The 19,621-nt window shown below is 38.1% G+C and overlaps 1 protein-coding gene across 1 annotated transcript in view; it reads left to right on the forward strand.

The window, feature by feature from the left end:
* Positions 1–19,621, forward strand: part of CFAP47 (cilia and flagella associated protein 47) — a 587,956-nt gene that overhangs the window by 199,353 nt on the left and 368,982 nt on the right. The window contains exons 31-32 of the mRNA XM_043569968.1: positions 9,312–9,393; positions 10,912–10,998. Coding sequence (XP_043425903.1) covers positions 9,312–9,393; positions 10,912–10,998 — 169 coding nt within the window. The remainder of the gene's footprint in view (positions 1–9,311; positions 9,394–10,911; positions 10,999–19,621) is intronic.

Genomic DNA, 19,621 nt, shown 5'->3' on the forward strand with positions numbered 1-19,621 from the left:
AATAAATATTTCATGAGCTATGGGATTGATAGTCTAAGGCAATTATTCTCAAGCTTTATCATCCATCCAAATCATTATGATAGCATGTTAAGTGAGTTGCTGGCCCTTAACCCACAGAGTTTATGATGTGAATTTGCATTTATAATAGTTTTAAGTAATACTGATTCTTCTTGTCCATGACCTCACTTTGAGAATTCTCACATAGATAAATATATAAATCCATAGAACTAAAGAGGAATGAAACCAGTAAGTTTATTTCTCAGAATACTGTTCATATAAGCTCAAGTTACACTGTGAATTTTTAGTCTGCATTGGTAAGGTTTTTAGTACTAAAATAATCAGCAAGTGAAAATTTCCGTAAATGGTTGATAGAAAATATAGGAAAAATACTTGTCATTCCTCTACAGAGATTAAATGGTGAGTGAGCAAGAAATGGAAAAGCAATGTTTATTAAAAGTCTGAGGAGAGTGTTGGTGATTTATATTATTTTGTCTGCCTATATTTGCAGTATCCTTAACCACTGGAACATCCATAAGCAGTGTTACTGTTCCATCTAATCATGTTCCTGTACCACTAAAATAGGATTTGTTACTTGTAATTATTTATGCAATAGGATTCATATATTTTGAAATATATTAGTTTTTAAATTGGTTCTTCTTTGTGTATGGAATCTGCTCCATAGTTAGCCAGAGATGTTCAGCTACCTTAGCGGGGGTGGGGATGGAGGGTAACAAGAGGCATCTCAAAGGAAAGATTTGGTGTTCAGGGCTTTTTTTTTAAATTTCCAAATTAGAATTTTTGAGTCCCTGGCAACATTATGGTCTTAAAAGTTAGACATAGTACAGAGAGACAGGAAGGTGATGGCAGAGTAGGAGGACCCTAGGCTCTCCTCGTCCCACCAACACTAGATAACTATCAAATGATCCCCAATCCCCCAGAAACTGACCTGAAGACTGACAGAACTACACAGCTAAGGGGAGAAAAGAGGCCATATTGAAGAAGGTGGGAAGGGTGAAGAGGTGGTTTAGGGGAGAAATAGATCCTGGCTGCTACAGAGGGGAGGCAGCCGTGGTCACCGAGAAGGGTGAGAGCCAGAGGAGCACACAGGGAAACACACAAGGAGAATGTTTCCCCCTAACCATTGGTTTGGAAAACGAGAGGAACCAGAGGAGCTGAATTTCGGAGCTGAATTTCGGAGCTGAATTTCATGAGTTCTTGCCACCAATGGGCTTAAACCCTGGAATTTTAAAGATGAGCAGTCTTGGCTGTGATAGAGCTTGGAGGGCACTGTGCTGCTCTAGGAGAGAAGCTGGGCGAACAATCCAAGGGCATACAGTGTGGAAACAGCTGAAGAGTGGCTGGGACACACAGTGGGGCGATTATTTGCTCCACCTCCATCAGAATTGAAACCCTGCAAAACTCTGGTCAGGAGATGTGGTATGGGCTGGGGTTTGTGATGGTCTTCCGGGGGAGGGGGTCTCCCAGGCTGGGACTGAGGCCAGCTTGACTGAGAATGGCAGTTCCACTAGAAGAATGTGGGGTGGGGCTAGTGTAAGCAAGTTAGGCAGCCAGTGTCCTTGCTGTGCTGCTTCCCCAGGTGGCTGGCTCTGTGTTTATGCCGAGGGGCAGGAGGGAAATGGCAATGGCCAGGTCCTTTCTTCCTGGAGAGGTTGTCTTTGTGAATGTGGCCTGACAGGGACACACTCTGAGAAGAGCAAAGAAGTCACCTAAGGAAACTGAGCTAAGACCCAGCCTCCTGTTCTAGAGGCTGACTAATGACAGGGACGCCACTGAAGACGCAGAAGGGGAGGAGATGGCTGGCTCTGAAGCCACGGTATGAATGACAAATATATGAGGACTGGGATGGGGCTAAGTCAGTTATGAGGGACTTCTTGGTCCTCAATGGGGCTAAGAGGCGCGAGATTTTTATCTCAGGCCTCAGTGGCAAATGCCCACCCACATGGCAGCTAAGCTCCAGACAGAGATAGGGAACATTGCCAAAGAGACTGAGGATCCAGAGAAGTAATCACAAACCTGCTTGTACAGATACAAAAGTCCCTCTCACCTACTTCATGTGAACCCAAATATAGGACTGATGCATGTTCTGAGAGGCCTTACACAATTTGGAGATCCTTCCTTAACAAACTATCAAATTAAAAATATAAAATTTAGATCTACAGATATATACATGGCTTTAGAAGAGACTCATGAAAGTGAGGAAACCTGAAATTGAAGCTTTATTTATTAGACAATATATCTGCCTCTTCCCAGGTGCCATCTTGTGCGGGAATCAAGAGGTCTGAAATTGATTGCTTATCCCAAAGCACAGGATTACTTGTAAAGAGACTGTTAAGTTTAGGAAAAACTAAGATATGTGAACATTCAAGTCTATGTTTTCTTCCTGTTTCTCTGTGCCCCATCTGGTTGAACGAATGAGAAAGATTATATCAGTTAAGGAAAACAGCATGGCTATGTATAACTTTGTAAATTATTTTCATACCACTGACTTATTTATGAGTCAGTGTACCCCCACTAATTTGCGTGCATGTTAAGGGTAGGAAGCACTTCTCATTTATCTGGCATCTCTGACACCCAGCATCCTTCATAACACAGAATGGAACCAATGTTCATTAAATATTTATTTATTAACATTGTCTTTCACAGACATTTGCTTTTTGAGCTTGTGTGGTAACAGGAAGAAAACTTTGAAATTGAGTCTCAGGGTAGTCATAGAAGAATGGAAAAAAATTTTGTGAGATATGAAAAATTAGGGATAAGAGAAGAAAACATAAAGTATTTGCATTCCAGGAGAGGAGGTGTAGCCAGTCAGAGAGGATCAAGTTGGGAAAATGTGGAGTCTGTACTATGAAAGTTATACATTGAACTTTATTTATAATACTAACCTATGAATTCTTTAACTAATTATTAAAGCACTTATTTCCTCATATCCGTATTTGCTCTGGCTACCATAACAGACTAGAAGGTTTGTACAACAGAAATATATTTTCTTACAGTTCCAGAGACTAGAAGTGCAAGATCAAGGTGTTGGCAGATTGGGTTTCTTCTGAGGCCTCTTTGCTTGGTTGGAGACAGCTACCTCCTCTCACATGGTCTTCCCTTTGTGTACACACACCCCTGGTGTCTGTGTGTCCAAATTTCATCTTCATATAAGGACATCAGTCAGATTGGATTCGGACCCACCTAATGGCCTCATTTTATCTTAATCTAAAAGGCCTTAACTCCAAGTATAGTCCAATTTTGCAGTACCATGTTAGGGTTTCAACATATGACTTTTTGAGGGGACACAATTCAGCCCATAACAATGCCATATGTCTTGTAAAAACTATTTTGAAAACAGGTATTATAGTTTGTAATAAATTTATCACTCTATTTGAAACAATATGCTTAATTTTTTTTTGTCATTTGTGCCTGTTATGGAGTTAATTGGGTCTCCCTCCAATTTATTTGTTAAAGCCATAACCCCCAGTGCAACTGTATTTGGAAACAGGACCTTTAAGAATGTAATTATGGTTGGGGCACCTGGATTGTTCAGTAGGTTGAGTGTCCGGCTCTTGAGTTCAGCCCAGGTCATGATCTCATGGTTCATGAGTTTGAGCCCCACATTGGACTCTGGGCTGACAGTGCAGAGTCTGCTTTGGATTCTCACTCTCTGTCCCTCCCCTACGTGTGAGGGAACCCTCTGTCTTTCTCTCTCAAAAGTAAAATAAATATTAAAAAGAAAACAATGTAATTATGTTTAATGATATCATAAAGATGGGATGCTAAGCTGTCTGCAAGCCAGGAAGAAAGGGCTCACAACCAACCAAATTTTCTAACATTTTGTTCTTGAGCTTCTTGTCTCCAGAAATGTGGGAAAATAAATTTCTGCTGTTTAAACTACCCAGCCTGTGGTATTCTGTTATGACAGACTGAGCAGACTAACACAGTGCCTAGTGTTCTTTGATATGATTTCATTTATTTATAACCATTAATCGTTTTTATGATGTCATTAACTTTCACTGAAAAAATAAACTTTTTTTTATTATTTCCATAATATAAAACTAAAACAAGCAGAACAAAAACACTATGTACCTAGCATTGAAACTGCAATGTAGGTTATCATATAATCTAAAACTATTGTAACTGTTACTTTCCAATACCATTGATTTTTAAATAAATTTTTCATTCACCAAAATAAATACGCTGAGAAAACCAACTCACTCTGCTTTATACATAAATGTAATTCCATTTGTTATTTCATTTCTTTTATCTTGAAAAACTTTATACCCTTCTTACTTATGCATGACCACTATGGTATCATTTATTTATTGGAATGGCATGTAAGAATAAAAATATTTCAAAGCAGCAGTCTAAGAGTGGTTCTGGAAGAATGCACTGATATTGGGTACAAGAGCATGGCTTTTGAATTAGGTAGAGATAGGCTCAAATTCTAGCTCTTTCGTACTTCTGTGAATTTACACAAGTTAACCCATTTAAGCTTCAATTTCCATATCTGTAAAGTTGAAGATGATAATTCCCAAACTTAACTGGTTGATAAAACAATTAAAATATTAAATATGTATTACATGACACATAGTAGATTATGATGATGATTAATTTAAATGAAATAAGTTGTGATCTATGGGTTCCATATACTAAAATGTTTTCTTATGTTTCTTCAATATGGTAGCCATTAGTGACATGTGGAAAACTGACTCTTGTGATATCATTATCACTGAAATACAATATTTTAGTTTAGTTTATTTATTTTGAGAGAGAGGGAGAGTGGGGGAGAGAGAGCAGAAGAGGGGCAGAGAGAGAGGGAAAGGGAGAATCCCAAGCAGGCTCCGCACTGTCAGCATTGAGCATGATACAAGGCTCGATCCCACGAAACCTGAGATCATGACCTCAGCTGAAATCAAGAGTCAGACACTTAACCGACTGGGCCACCCAGGCGCCCCCAAATAGAATATTTTAAAAGTCTGTACCTCTATAAGAAAGAAAAGTTTTATTGACATAAAACTGCCAGAAAACCAATATTTATCAAGTGTGTCTTTATTAGATAAAATAGAAACTTTTAAAAAGTTTTTATAATTTTAAAATAGAAAGCACATGACTTTTGTTTCAATTTTGCTCTGTCCCACTCTTGGTCTTTGATGATTGATTTAAATAAAGTAAATGTTTTAATTCAATAAGGCAAACATTCTAATGACATTTTTATTTTAGAAAGTTAGTTGTGTTTATCTCTTTTCTTTTAGAAGGGGTTAATTATAATTATTTACAAAAAAAAAGTTGTATTTTAAAATCTATTGAAGTGTTACCTATGAACAGAAGAAAAAGGGTCAGACGCTTAAATAAATCTTTATTGTTTGTGCATTATAGAAATTAAACAGTTTTCTGATAACTTTAGTAAATTATATGGTACTCAAAATTGTCATCTTACTATTGTAGCGCTGATGTTGGTACAGCTCCCAGTAGTGTTGACACTAACATGGATGGTTTCTGTTTTGACATTTTATGATGTGAGGACACAAGTATGGAAGAATGATTTTGGAGTTAATGCCAAGCCATTCAAATTTATTGCTTTTTTATTAGCAAATACATGCTTATCAGGATATGTTGGCTATGATAAAATCCCTCAACATTTCAATGGTTAATAAAATTGGGTCATTAATCCAAGATACATGTATATGTTTCATCATGGAAATCAATATATTAAATTCAAAAAATCATCAATGTTACAGTGAACAATTACAGTATACAAGTGAAATTATATTGATTTTATGCAATAAATGAGAAATTCAAAAATCTTTGGAGATCAAGTTGAGGATTTAATAACTCATTACATCTAATTTATTTTGTTCTACTTAGTGTAAACTTGGAAGAAATATGTAAATAGAAAACCTAGCATGTAAAAGTGTAATCAAATCAATTATGAAAGTCAACTCTCTATAATACTGATCAGACATAAAATCTATTGACAAAGCACAATCATTAATACTGTCTTAGGGACTGATGAAGTTAGGATTTAAGATAGATTCCAAATGAAAAGAAGAAAATGAGTCTCTTACATGGGAGGAAAAATAATTTTCCCTTGACCCTTCTAGATTCTTGGCTGAGATCCCCCCCCCCACAACCTGCCCTGTAATATAAAGACCGGAGGAAAAAATATTGATTGTGTATGTTAAGTATAGTAGCCCCCCAAAGATTTGAGACTCAAAAGAAAGCCTAAAGATGAGACTTCTATACCATTCTGAGCTAAGGAAAAGAATAGGAGTCTAAGGCTTTCAAGAGGGAAGGGGGCCAAGATGGGGAAGAGGTAATTCTTTGCAAAGGTGAGAGGAGGAAATACTTGTTACACAAAGGTTGCCCTGTCATGCAGATAAATCTTTCAGTTGAAAAAGTTATCTATTTCCCTGCAATAGCTCTCTTCCTGGTACAGGCCCCTTTTCTAATGTAAATTTCCTTTCTAAAGGTATGTTTTCCTTTACAAAAGGGTGACTTCTACTCTGTTTTTAGAGCTTCTCCTCTCCTGCAGTTTCTCAAAATAATTGGTGTGCCAAAGAAGTATATTTTCCAGTGGCATATTCTGCTAACCTTCACTTCATAACAGTGTCTGTAAAATTCTGTGAAAAAATAAAATTCACCTGAGTAAATTTTAAAGCTCTTATCAGTTTTATTCAGCAATTCATGAATCGGGCAGTATCCAATCTAGCAGATAGAAAAAAGCTCCGAAGAGCTGTACGAGTCAAGAGATTTTATAGGCAGAAGGAAGCAAGAACAATGGAGTTGTGCTTAGGCAATGGGGGCGGGGGACAGAATGTTCCATCCCAAACTGTGCCACTTTGGCATGGGGATTGTTTTGAGCTGAAAGCAAGTGAGACCCAGCAGACAGGAAAAGCTTTTTACCTCACCCTTAACTGTCTACACGAATTTACATAAAAGTTTGTACCAGGAAGGGAGCTATTACCAGAGATAACTTTTCCTATCAGAAAGACTTAACTACATGGCATGACAAATGACTCTTTACCAAATATTTGCTCTTTTCATAATCCTGTGAATTTTCTCCCTCCCCTTGGAAGACCCAGACCCCTAGCCCCTCTCCTTAGCCTCAACTGCCTGACTGCCTCTCAGTCTTCCTGTCTTTGTGGGGCTCCCATAGGTATGTAATTAAATCTGTTTTTTTCCCCCTCTTCATCTGTCTGTCAATTTGATTATTGGATTAGCAAAAATACCTAGAAGGTTAGGAGGGAAAAGTTTTCAGTTCCTACAGCACAAAAGCAGATTGGTTATTGCAAAGTTACTTTGTCTAGGAGCGATGGTAGGGATCTTTCAGGCAGATTACCTAGCTAATGCTGCTCAGGCATTTCTGAGGGACTGCTTTCAGATTCCCTTTCTGGGAGAGCTGAAATCATAATGAAGTTAAATCTCACTTTTGGGGACATGGAGTTTAGCATAACTGACTCCATTTGGGGCTTGTTGTCTTTAATATTGCAAAATATTCATTTCATTCTTCATCCTCAACATTTTACTGAGGGCTGATTCTCTGCTGGACACTATGGAATACTGAAATGAATACCACACGGTCTCCTTCCTTACGAAGTTCTCAGTTTAATGTTTCCCTGATAATTTTTCTTAGACTTTCGGTAGCATTTAATAGAAGTGATGATTTCCTTCTGGAATCCCGTATTTGTTTTGGATGCAAGAAAGTATTCCAGCTTCTGCATGTCTCTGTCTTTGTTTAGACAGGCAGCTCAGAGACAGACACCACTGGGATTTCAACTTCATGGATCGTCATCTCATTTGAGTTCTTACATATGCTTTAGGTGGGCTACTCCTGCTAAGGAGTAGTGTTCCATTAAAATTAGATATTATTTAACTCTATAATAATTGCAGCCTAGTGAGGAATCATAGGAGTAATGTAGATGCAGATGGGAAATGTGTGACAATGAAACAGAATGGATGGTGTTTGACTTCTGAACAAAGGAGCTTTATGCATGCAGTATAATTTCTTCCACCAGCTTCCTCTGGCCCAAAGCCAAGGCCAACTTAATCTCTCTAAAACTCTGCTCTTTGCTTCCATCCCCACTAGGGTTCCCTTTCTCACTTCTTTTTTCTCATTCATCTGTGCTACCTTCAAGCTTTGAGCTTATAGAATTATCTTGAGATTCCTTTCCACCTTTTCTTTTTCCCACTTTTCAGTGGTTACAGGACTGCAAAACATCTACAGAGTTGAGTACTAGAGGTGGCATTCTCTGACAAATACTTATCGTGGATGGCATTCTATGGTCACTAAATGAGTTAGACTTGAACATTTAAATCCCCACTAGGAAGCACTCCTGCCCAAACCGTATTAGATTAAACTTCGTTAAAGTGGTTCTGCTGGTGGTAGGCATGAATATGAAGACCTTGAATTAAAATATTTCAAGAAATATGACAGTTAAAAATATAATCTTGAATGTGATAAATTCTATACATATGAATATATATATGCCTTTAAATGTATAAAATAATATTAAATAGATATTTGCTGCAACAGATATACTACTACAAGTTTATATAATCAGAGAAGCCAGAATTTTTGGATATTCTCTGGAAAAATAGGTGATAAATTATGTTATATTTGGGGTTTTCTATATTCAGGTATATGTTGTGATAGGCATTCACTAAGCATTGGGTAACTAATGATCTGTTAGATGCTTTATTGTATTCAAACATTTCCTGGATATTTTTCAGTTTTATAATGTTTTTTTTTAAGTTTATTTATTTTGAGAAAAAGAGAGAGAGAAAACACAAGTGGGGGAGGGGCAGAGAAAGAGAGGAAGAAAGAAACAATCCCAAGGAGGCTCTTTGCTGTTAGCATGGGGGGCTCAAACTCATGAACTGTGATATCATGGCCTGAGCCGAAACCAAGAGCCAGACGCTTAACCAACTGAGCCAGCCAGGCACCCCTCAATTTTATAATGTCATACAGCAATAAAATGGTTAGTGTCTTGGCAATAGGAGTCAAGTCATATAACTCTGTGTTCTGTTACTTTTTAAGGATAGATGTGGCTGATTATAGGCAAGTGAAATGCTTAAGATTATAGAGTTTAGTAAGTTCTTTGTCATTATTAATTCTCTAAAGAAAGCATCATATGCACGTTTCATTTTTAAGGGAACTGTTAAGACGATACAAATTTTAAATTCGAAAATTAAAATTCAATACACATTAAACTATATGACATTGAAATAACTGATGTTCAAATGCAAATGAAATACAAACCGTTGAGTATTCTATCATAATAATTTGGACTCTTATTTTACTTTAGCGCTCAAGGAGCATGTATTTCTCATGTGCTGCCAGAATTTCTGCTTGAACCAGAAGATTATAAAAAGTGGCTTGAAATTACAGTAAGGGAATACAATTTCTAGAACAATCTACACAGTTATTGAATTGACTGATTTCTGGTCTTTGTTAGAAGATTTCATTTTAAAATCTTGGTATTTTTATTTATGAAGTGTCTTATGGACTCTGCTTCTCTGCAAAGCCTATGTGTGTGTGTATAAATATTAATATAAATATTAAGAACAAACATTTAAATATATGTGTATACATATACACACACAGACATGTTTTTCTGTCTAAAAGTTTTTATGGAGTTCCTGTTGTCAGAGAACAAGAATATCCTGTCCCCTTCAAGGTCCTTCTAGCTAGACTGAGAATTAAATTGTCATGAGACAGATTAATAGGAGAAAATAAAATTTACTAGCAGACATAAGGGGAATCCACATAGATATGGAAATTACAAAGAGAGGCAAAATGAGGTATAAAAGTCATCCTGAACTAAGGAGAAAGGGGGTAGGGGTCTGAGACTTTAGAGAGAAGGAATGTACTTCACAATGTGATAAGAAGAGTAGATGTTTGGTAATTAGGTGTTTGCCCTGCCAGACAGATGGGCCACTCATATAAAAATTTATCTCTGCTAACCTTATTTTGATAGAGATACCCCCCCCCCCCACCACCACATACAGACTCTTCTGTGAGTTAAGGGAGGGGAAAAATTTCTCTTGAACCCACAGGACCTGGGTTTTGGGGGGACCTGTCCCAAACCCCTTCAAACTCGATCTTTGTGCCAAAGTGACCCATCTTGGGGCAGCCTGCCCTCGGACCCTACACTGTGCAGAAATGATTACATGGCTTTCTTAAATATATAATTGCTTCTTTTAGTGGATATAATAATGGAGAATAGTTTATTCTTTTGTAAATGATTTTTTAAAGGAAATTTTTAGAATATATATCTTCTAAGGAAATACTGGTTGAATTTCCCTACCACTTGCCATTTCCCTTCATTTCCCTTCTTCATTTAAAGGGGAGAATAGGCAGAAATTAAGCAAAATATGCCTAGTTGTTTTCAAAGTACACAGTTCATTTTATGGAAACCTGCTGAGAAGGGGAATTGCTTGGAGAAGCCTACAGGCTTTGAGGCGACTCTCCTCTCACCACATGACGTGATCAGGAGAACCAGGGGCCCGTCCTTTGACACTGGTGAGTCCCGGTGGCTTAGCCAAAGACCATGTTCCTTTTTGGGGCTCAGAGCTCAGAGTAACTTCGCATTTCATTCTGCCACTTCTGCCACAGAATGACCTAATAGATACGGTGAATGGATAAATCTCTGACCTCAGTAAGGGGCTGTGTGTTCCAGAAAGTTACCTCTGTTGATAGTTTCTTTTATTGGTACATGGAGAATTAGAGATCTTGATGAATGTATAAATAGAACATGCAAAAGTTTGTAAAAAGAAAAAAAAACCCTTATATGCTACGTGGTTAAAACTTTGGACTTATATTTGCCTTACATTTTTACTAATATTGTAATTTTTTTTTTTTAACTCTTCCACTAAATACCTTGCCTGTGTTCCTGTGCGCCTAAGGAAAAACCTTCTATTGTTATAGAGATGACTCGGTTTGAAGCCTGGAGTAAAGGGGCATGGACAGATGTATTCCTTCAGATATACAAGGTAACATTTCCAGCCTTGTTCACTGCTAGGGTATTTTGGTTGATTTATATGAATAATGTATTAGTTAAGGTATAGGTAATGATCCTGATTAAAGAATTCAAAAGCACAGTGGCTCAAATAAGGTAGACATTTTCTTTTTCTTTCTCAAGGAACAATTGAGAACTAAGTGCTTTAGGGATAGTACGGTGTCTCTTCCACGCCCAGTACTGGGCTTTCATTGTGGTACAATTTCTCAGAACAAGGAAGAAAGAACACCTACAAGAGTAGTGGAGGAAAAGTAAATACTGTTTAAGGCTGTCACTCAAAAAGTGTATCATTTCTGTTGGGCAGGATTTACTCACATGATGGTACCTAGCTGCAGGGCATGTTGAGAAATGTAGTCCCTAAAATAGGTAGCTATTGTCATATTCTGGTACTAAAAGGAAGCATTAGGGGCATCTGGGTGGCTCAGTCAGTTAAGCATCTGACTTTGGCTCAAGTCATGATCTCATGGTTCATGGGTGCGAGCCCCACGTCGGGCTGTGTGCTGACAGCTCAGAGCCTGGAGCCTGCTTTGGATTCTGTGTCTTCCTCATGCTCTGTATCTCTCTCTCTCTCTCTCTCTCTCTCTCTCTCTCTCTCTGTCTCTCTCTCTTAAAAATAAACATTAAAAATAAACAAATAAAAGGAAGCATTCATTAAAGAATGGATGATAGTGACAATTATGGTTTCTACTTCTAGTACATACTAGACTCTTGCTATAAACGTTATTCTGGGGAGATATCCACTAGGAATCCACGTCAGTAGGTAAGGCCAGGTTTTGAGGAGACTCTCCAATTTACCTCATGCCAAGTTGCATTTGTAGGTAGATTAACATAGCATAAATTATGCCTTCACATCCTGCATCTTTTTTGGATAAACAAAAAAGTCCTGAGAATCATTCCCTAGGCTTCTAAAATGTGGCATGACAGATCTTGCCCACTAAGACTCATGGGGGTTTTTGCTTTGTCTTCACAGATCGAAACCATAAGTAGGGTGAGCTGTGGAACAAGGGAGTTAAAATGAGGGAGAAGTTAAAAAGAAGCAGCAGTCACTGAAAGGAAAGGACAAAATTAATAACTAGATAGTGTGTAGTTTATGTAAGACTCTTGTCATGAGATGCTTTTGAAAAGTTTATTTTATTTTATATTTTCTTAAGAGACAGGCTGCAAGTGGGGTTGGGGCAGAGAGAGGGGAACAGAGGATCTGAAGTAGGCTCTGTGCTGACAGTAGCGAGCCCATTGCAGGGCTCGAACTCACCATCAGTGAGATCATGACCTGAGCCAAAGTCAGACGCTTCAACAACTGAGCCTCACAAGATGCTTTTTAAATGTGATATTGTTTAATCTTCACAAGCAGTAATCTCCAGTTGAGAGACAAGGAAACAAAAGTCTACAGGTATACGTACTATCTTCCAAGGTCACCTGATTTTAGCCATATAAAACCCTCTGATGTAGATGAAGCTTATTTCTTTCTTGTTCTCTGCAGGTACTGAAGCCCCAGGTCCCCTTGCTCCTCCTCTCTGGTAGCCTAAATCTGCCACGGCACCCAGCTACCCAGCCTACCCTCTAGAGAGTTCCTTCTGCTGCATGATTCCTACTTACTCCTCTCCTCTTGTTCTTGTGTCAGCCAGCCCTGCCTTTTTTTTTTTTTTTGCCAGATGTCAAAGACAGAAATCCTGTTTTTCCTGGAGTAATTCCCTGAAGAATGTACAAGGGCATTCATGACTCTCAGCCAAACTTAGATTTGGAACATTTTCTTCTTTTTTTTCTTAACTCCAGGCTGTATCATCTATAATTTTGCTCACTAATAAAGAGGAGGACCTCTAAAACAGAAGGGAAGAAAATGCCCTACTTTATGGACAAACTAGTCCTGACATTGGGTCGTGGGCTTTCTTCACTCATTCATTTATTCACTCATGCATTGATGGATATGTTTAGTTCATCTTACCTGTCTTTCCCAACCTATAAGTCTATGAATTTAGAAGACAAGTATTGAGGTGCCTGGGTTGCTCAGTCGGTTAAGAATTTGACTGTTTATTCCCACTCGGGTCATGATCTCACGGTTCGTGGCTTTGAGCCCTGCATCGGGCTCCATGCTTACAGTGCAGAGCTGTCTTGAGATTGTCTCTCTCTTTACTCTCCCTGCTCCCTCTCTCTCTCTCTCTCTCTCTCTCTCTCTCTCTCTCAGGATACATAAAAATTAAGAGAAATAAATAAAATAAAATAAAATAAAATAAAATAAAATAAAATAAAATAAAAACTAAATATTATTTGTAAATTCAGAATTTGGTAGAGTGTCAGCTACATAGCAGATGCTCAACAAATACTTGCTACTTAACTATTAGGATGCAGACACTGTACTAGGCTCTGAGAGTGTAAACCGGATACAGTCTTTCTGTTCCAGGATTTTGTGTCCTGGAGTATATAAGTAACTAAAAATCTATAATTACATGGAAGCATGACAAATGCTATGATAAGGTAAGCCCAGAGCACTAAGGGTGAGTGCACCTAGAGAAGAACCTACCTTTCCTGTGCCTTGGGGAAGGTTTCTTGGAAGAAAATCAATTTAATCTGACTTTGATCCCAGTCACAAGTTAGATTGTAGTTGACTTTGTAAGCCAAACCAAGGAATCTGGACTTTTTGGATTTTAGCCCAGGGTCAGTACAGAGCTAGCAAAGGATGAGGTTAGCATCCTCATGTTTAAACATGAGGTTGACATAATCAACTTTGCATTCTAGACAAATCACACTCTGGTACAGTGTGGAAACTGTTTGGAGCTGTATTTAAGAGCCTGGTGCTGGGAATACTGGTAGTAGTGGGAAAGATAAGTAAGGGGCAGCTTTTGTAAATATTAGGAGTAGAAAACAGTAGGACTTGGTTAGTGAATAGATCTTGGGGCGGGGGGTGAAAGAGAGAGGTAAAAGATGACATTGGGTCTTGCTGGGGTGACTGAATGGAATTTGATGCCAGTTACTGAAATAACAAGGCAGTGGGGGTACTAACAGGATTTTGTTGGGTGTGGAGGATGAGATAGGGTAAGAGGGCATAATGAATTAATTTTGGTTGTGCTGTATTATGGTGCCCTGTGTCATTATGAAGTGGGTATATCCTTCAGTCAGGAAAGAGTTCTGGGTGGCAACGTATGTTTGGGATTCTTTGCTGATAAAGTCATAGGAATAGATAAGATTGCCCAATCACACAGAGCTGTGATTCTCCATGTATTGTGTCTAAAGCATGGATAGCTCTAGAAGCTCCAGTAAATCAGAAGTGGATTGGCAATTTCTCTTGTAAAAGCAAGCAGTGTTGTTGATGGGAGTTTCACAGGTTGGAAATAGATTGTGATTTTCACAATCCCTTTAGGTTCTTATTTTCTCCTTCCTAAAGGTCATGTATGCATTCCATAGCTGCCTTTGTCAGTTCTCCTTGGCTAGTAGTTTGGATAATGGAATATAGCTTTTCTCAACCATTTTGATTTTGTGGCAGTTGCTTATTTTTGCTTGTTAAATTTCCATGTTTAATTATTGCTATTTTCTTCCATTATATTCCTAATTCACAAAAATGTATTGATGGCTAAAAATGGGTCATTGAAGCACAAGAGAGATGAAAAACAATAACACAAACACTCAAATTCAGAATGCTGTTTTAAATGTAAATATATAAATAGGGCTCTCATGTAGATATAAAGGATACATCTGTATATGCTGAAAGAAGTGCATGTGCTATTTTTACCGAAGAATCTGGAAAACAAAAAGGTGATTAATAATATCTGAATAATAAGTTTAGGTAAACAGTTTATTCATTTGTTCCCAGTGTCCTGTCTATCATAAGGGTTTTTTTTTTAATAGTGGCACAATTCTGTAAAATATTTTGATATTTTTAAACAGACAGCAGTAATCTTTCCCATTAATCAAACACATTTTTCCCAATTCAAAACTTCTGTTATAAAGTTGGAGTATTGCTAGTATTGCTAAAGGTAGGCAAGACCCCAGTTCTACTGAGGCATTATTTAGAATTGCATGCCTCTGTAGAAGACAAGCAAAGATAGCACAAGGGATCATATTTGTGAGGAAAACTGAAAATGAGTTTCAGTTAAATGTGATTGGGAAGAGTAAAATTGGTGAAGTTCTTTTCTTAAATGGCTTTACGGGATGTCCCTTAATGTCAGTGGCATATAGTGTGGAAACTGTTATTCTCATATGTGGTAGCAAATATTGCATGCTCTATTTGGATATAAGGGAGCATACGAACACATTTGGAGGTGTGTGATAAATACATGTGAAAGAAGTAAATGATAACGTTTTGTTCTCTTTACCAACGAAAGCCCATGCTCTTGGAAGAGTGATTCTTTGTCATTAATGTAAGATTAATTTGTAATGTAACCTGGAGGAAATCTGTTGGTGGTAGATATTGATAGACATTTAGCCATTGGTCACAAGAAAGGGTGTTGCAAATGAACCCTTATTCATAGGGAAATGTAGGTGATTAAAAATATGCTTCAGTTACAAAGTCATTTGTTAAAGGAAATAGAAAAAAATATAAATACTGTTAGGCTACTGAGTTACCTAATTGCTTCACGATCTCTGTCAATTCAAGGTGTTTCTCTCCAATTTTGAGATGTGCTAGTTATGAAGGGGAGGTCACTCTCACATGCATTTTTCTTTTTTTTTTAATTTTTAAAAAAATTCTTAATGTTTATTTATTTTTGAGAGAGAGAGCGTGAGTAGGGGAGGGGCAGAGAGAGAGAGAGACAGAATCTGAAACAGGCTTCAGGCTCTGAGCTGTTAGCACAGAGCCCGATGTGGGGCTCAAACTCAGGAATGGTGAGATCATGACCTAGGCCAAAGTTGGATGCTTAACCAGCTGAACCACCCAGGTGCCCCCCACGTGCATTTTTCCAACAGGAATGAGATTAAAAATAATATCTTCATAGCACTGATGTTTTTCTGTATTGTCATTTTCATTATTTTAAGTGGCTAGCTCAAATGATCCACCAGGTAATCCTATCCATGTTTTGGACATATACCTATAGGATTTGAATATCATGATTTTTAATATGGGAGAAATCACTAAAGCATCTAAAGTTTGGCTTTTTTCGAAGATTTATTGGAGAAAAAAATGTATTGAACTGTTGAACAGACAGATAGACTGAATATGACTGTGTAGTTTCTACGCAGCTTGGGTTGATGATTGGGAGCTAAAACCAGCCTATGTGCTGCTCATGAAGGCTATGGACACTATTCTACTCTGTGTCTCAACAAATGAAGGGGGTATTTTTACTTTAAATAAGGGTACCATCAGGACGACAGTTTCTTAGAGCATGTGTCATTTTCTAATTTGCACAAAGACACTGTATAGGTTATGGAGCTCCTGGTAGTGGAAGCTGAAGAAACTTTTCCCAAAGATGAATGCCATTGAAGAGTAGAATACTATTTAATGCTATTGCCTGAGTTTCTTTAGCTTTGGCTTTTGAGTGTGGTATGTTCATCAACCAGCTTGGCATTTGCTTGTTATTTGAAAGTAGATGAAGTAGATTTCAATAAAAAAATAATCTCTATAATTTCAGGCTTCATGTTGGGCCTGACTGTCCAAAACAATCAAAATGAGCACCTATTCTATGAACCTGTAATTATGAGGTAGGATTTTCTCATTTAGTGGAAATAGAGAGTAAGAAAAGAAATTACTGAATATATAAAGTGATATAGAGCTCAATACATCCATCATCTAGGTAGATGTAAATACCTTGATAGAGTATAACAATACCATTCATCTCATTGATATTAAGTTACACTTATTCTCATTACTACTACTAACATAATGTTCTAAATATTATGTTGAATCCTTATTTTTTAATTACAACAATTAGTGATCTTTCTTAATGCATATTTAGTGGTTTCTGGGAGATAAAATTGGGGAGAAACACACCTATAAAATATGAAGAAAAGATGGCATGAGAAACCTGATATCAAAGAAACCCAGTATTTAAATAGGTAAGGGAAGAGAATCCTGCAAATGAGCTTGAAATATTGCAAAAAGATAGCATTAATACTTTATGACATGATGAACAAGGAGGGAAGAAAGCCTTTGAGGGAGGGCGTGGTATCAGATGAAATTGATACCAGATGAAATTGAGAGGTTGCTTAAGAGAATGATTAAAAATTCCCTGTTGTAGGGGCACCTGGGTGGCTCAGTCGATTAAGCGTCCGGCTTCAGCTCAGGTCATGATCTCATGGGCTGTGAGTTGAAGCCCCGCGTTGGTCTCTGTGCTGACAGGTCAGAGCCTGGAGCCTGTTTCAGATTCTGTGTCTCCCTCTCTGCCCCTCCCTCACTCATGCTCTGTCTCTCTGTCTCACAAAAATGAATGAACGTTAAAAAAAAATTCCCTGTTGTATTGGACAACAAAGATGCCAAAGGCACTTTCAGGGTGTGGGAGTAGTAATGTGTTGGGGGAAGGTTATTAGGTGGACTTTGGTTTGATGAACAAAAGGAAAAAAAGTGGAGAGCATAAGGGTAGAAAACGCCTTCATGATTTATAACTGGTAGAGGGAACAGACAGAAGAATCAGGGGAATCCAAGTTTGGGAGAGCTCTCTAAAAGCTGAGTGTAAGTGAGCATGTTTTGATGTTGCTGAAAAGGAACTGCTGAGGAGAGATAAATTAAAGATCCAAAAGCTAAAAAAGGCAACTGATGCACGAATCTCCAGAAGAAGATAAGTAGGTTTGGTATCTAGTGCAAGATAAGGGATAGCTCATCCATTGTTGCTGTAGAGAAGGAAGAAAAGTGAGTGCAGATGCAAGAACTTTGGGACACGTGGTAGGATACTGCCCTGTTCTCATTTAATATGTCAGCCCTTTCCTCTTTGAAGTAGTGATGAGGGATCTTCTGAGAAAAACTAGCATATAGGCTGATAGGGAAGGAGATCTGGTGAGAGATGATTAAGGAGCCAGGAGCCACTATGGGTAATAGGGGTGAGAAGACAATGGAAACAGATCTCTGAGCCTGCAGGGCTTTATGTTTAATTTTTTTTTTTTTACATTTATTTACTTTTGAGAGACAGAGAGAGACAGAGGATAAGTGGAGGAGGGGCAGAGAGAGAAAGAGACATAGAATCCGAAGCAGGCTCCAGGCTCTGAGCTGTCAGCACAGAGCCTGATGCAGGGCTCGAACTCACGGACTGTGAGATCATGACCTGAGCTGAAGTCGGGTGCTTAACCAACTGAGCCACCCAGCTGCCCCAGGGCCTTATCTTTAAATCAGAAACAGGTGCATCTCAGTTTTCCTGGAATCCCTGGCATCGATCTCTGTGGATGATATATGCAGTGCCTAGGAGCCGAGGTCAGATTGCTGCTGTGCCTTCCACCACCAGCAAACTGCCTTGTAGCTTGTCTCCTCTTTGAGCTTTCTCTCTACCTCCTGTCTTAACTGAAGCTTGTGTCTTCACCCCCAGATCACTTCTAGGTGGGCCTCCTTAGTAGGGGCTGTGGATGAACAAGCTTGAATGCTTCTTTTAAAATTTTCTTTTCTGGAGCACCTGGGTGGCTCGGTTGGTCAAGCATCTGACCTCACCTCAAGTCAGGGTCTCATGGTTCATGAGTTCAAGCCCCGCAGCTGGTTCTCTGCTGTCAGCACAGAGCTTGCTTTGAACGCTCTGCCCCCTTCTCTCTCTGCCCCTCTTGTGCTCACATGCGCTCTCTCTCTCTCTCTCCCCCTCTCTCTCTCTCTCAAGAAAAACAATTAAAATTTTTTTCTTTCTCTATTCCTTTTTAAAAATTTATTATTGTTTTTCTAGTTCTTAGTCTATGGAATTAAATTATATTCTCTTTACAACAAATTTGTGATCTTGATAGTATTTAGACCTAAGTGACTGCAAGAAATTTTGTTAGGGTGAAAAACATTTGTGGTATGTTTGAGAAATGTGTATTATATTCTTCCATTTAAACAGTATGACCAAGGGAAAGGTAAGCTTCTAAAAATTAAACTTTATCTGACTTTTGCAAATTCCTAAATTAATTGTGCCTTTTTGGGATACATTTTTAGTTAAGGTTTACTAGAATAATTTATACACAGTTTAGAACATTCTGTGAAATTGTAGCAGACTAATGAAATTAAAATTTCACCTCATGTCATCTACATGCTGTTCAGTTTTTTCATGGGGAAGTACATCACATTTTTTCATTGCTATTCCATTTATTCATTATGAAACCAATCATTACTTTAAAAAAATGTTTATTTATTTTATTTAATTGTTTGGAGATGGAGAGTGAATTGGAGAGGGGCAGAGAAAGAGGGAGAGAGAGAATCCAGAGCAGGCTCTGTGCTGTCAGTGCAGAGCCCAACACAGGGCTCGATCTCACGAGTTGTGAGATCATGACCTGAGCAGAAACCAAGAGTCAGTCGCTTAACCAACTGAGCCACCCAGGTGCCCTTAATCATTACTTTTAAAATATTATTGTCTTTAAACATGGTTGAATAATATAAGAGCATTTCCTGGTAGAATAACAGCTTGAATTTTAGGCCACACAGAAACACTGACAAATGCAGGTGTAATATTACCTTGTTCTTGGAAACTTTGGAAAAGGAATTAACTTTGGTAACATTTTTTTTT

This window comes from Prionailurus bengalensis, chromosome X, assembly GCF_016509475.1.
Source record: "Prionailurus bengalensis isolate Pbe53 chromosome X, Fcat_Pben_1.1_paternal_pri, whole genome shotgun sequence".
NCBI lineage: Eukaryota > Metazoa > Chordata > Mammalia > Carnivora > Felidae > Prionailurus > Prionailurus bengalensis.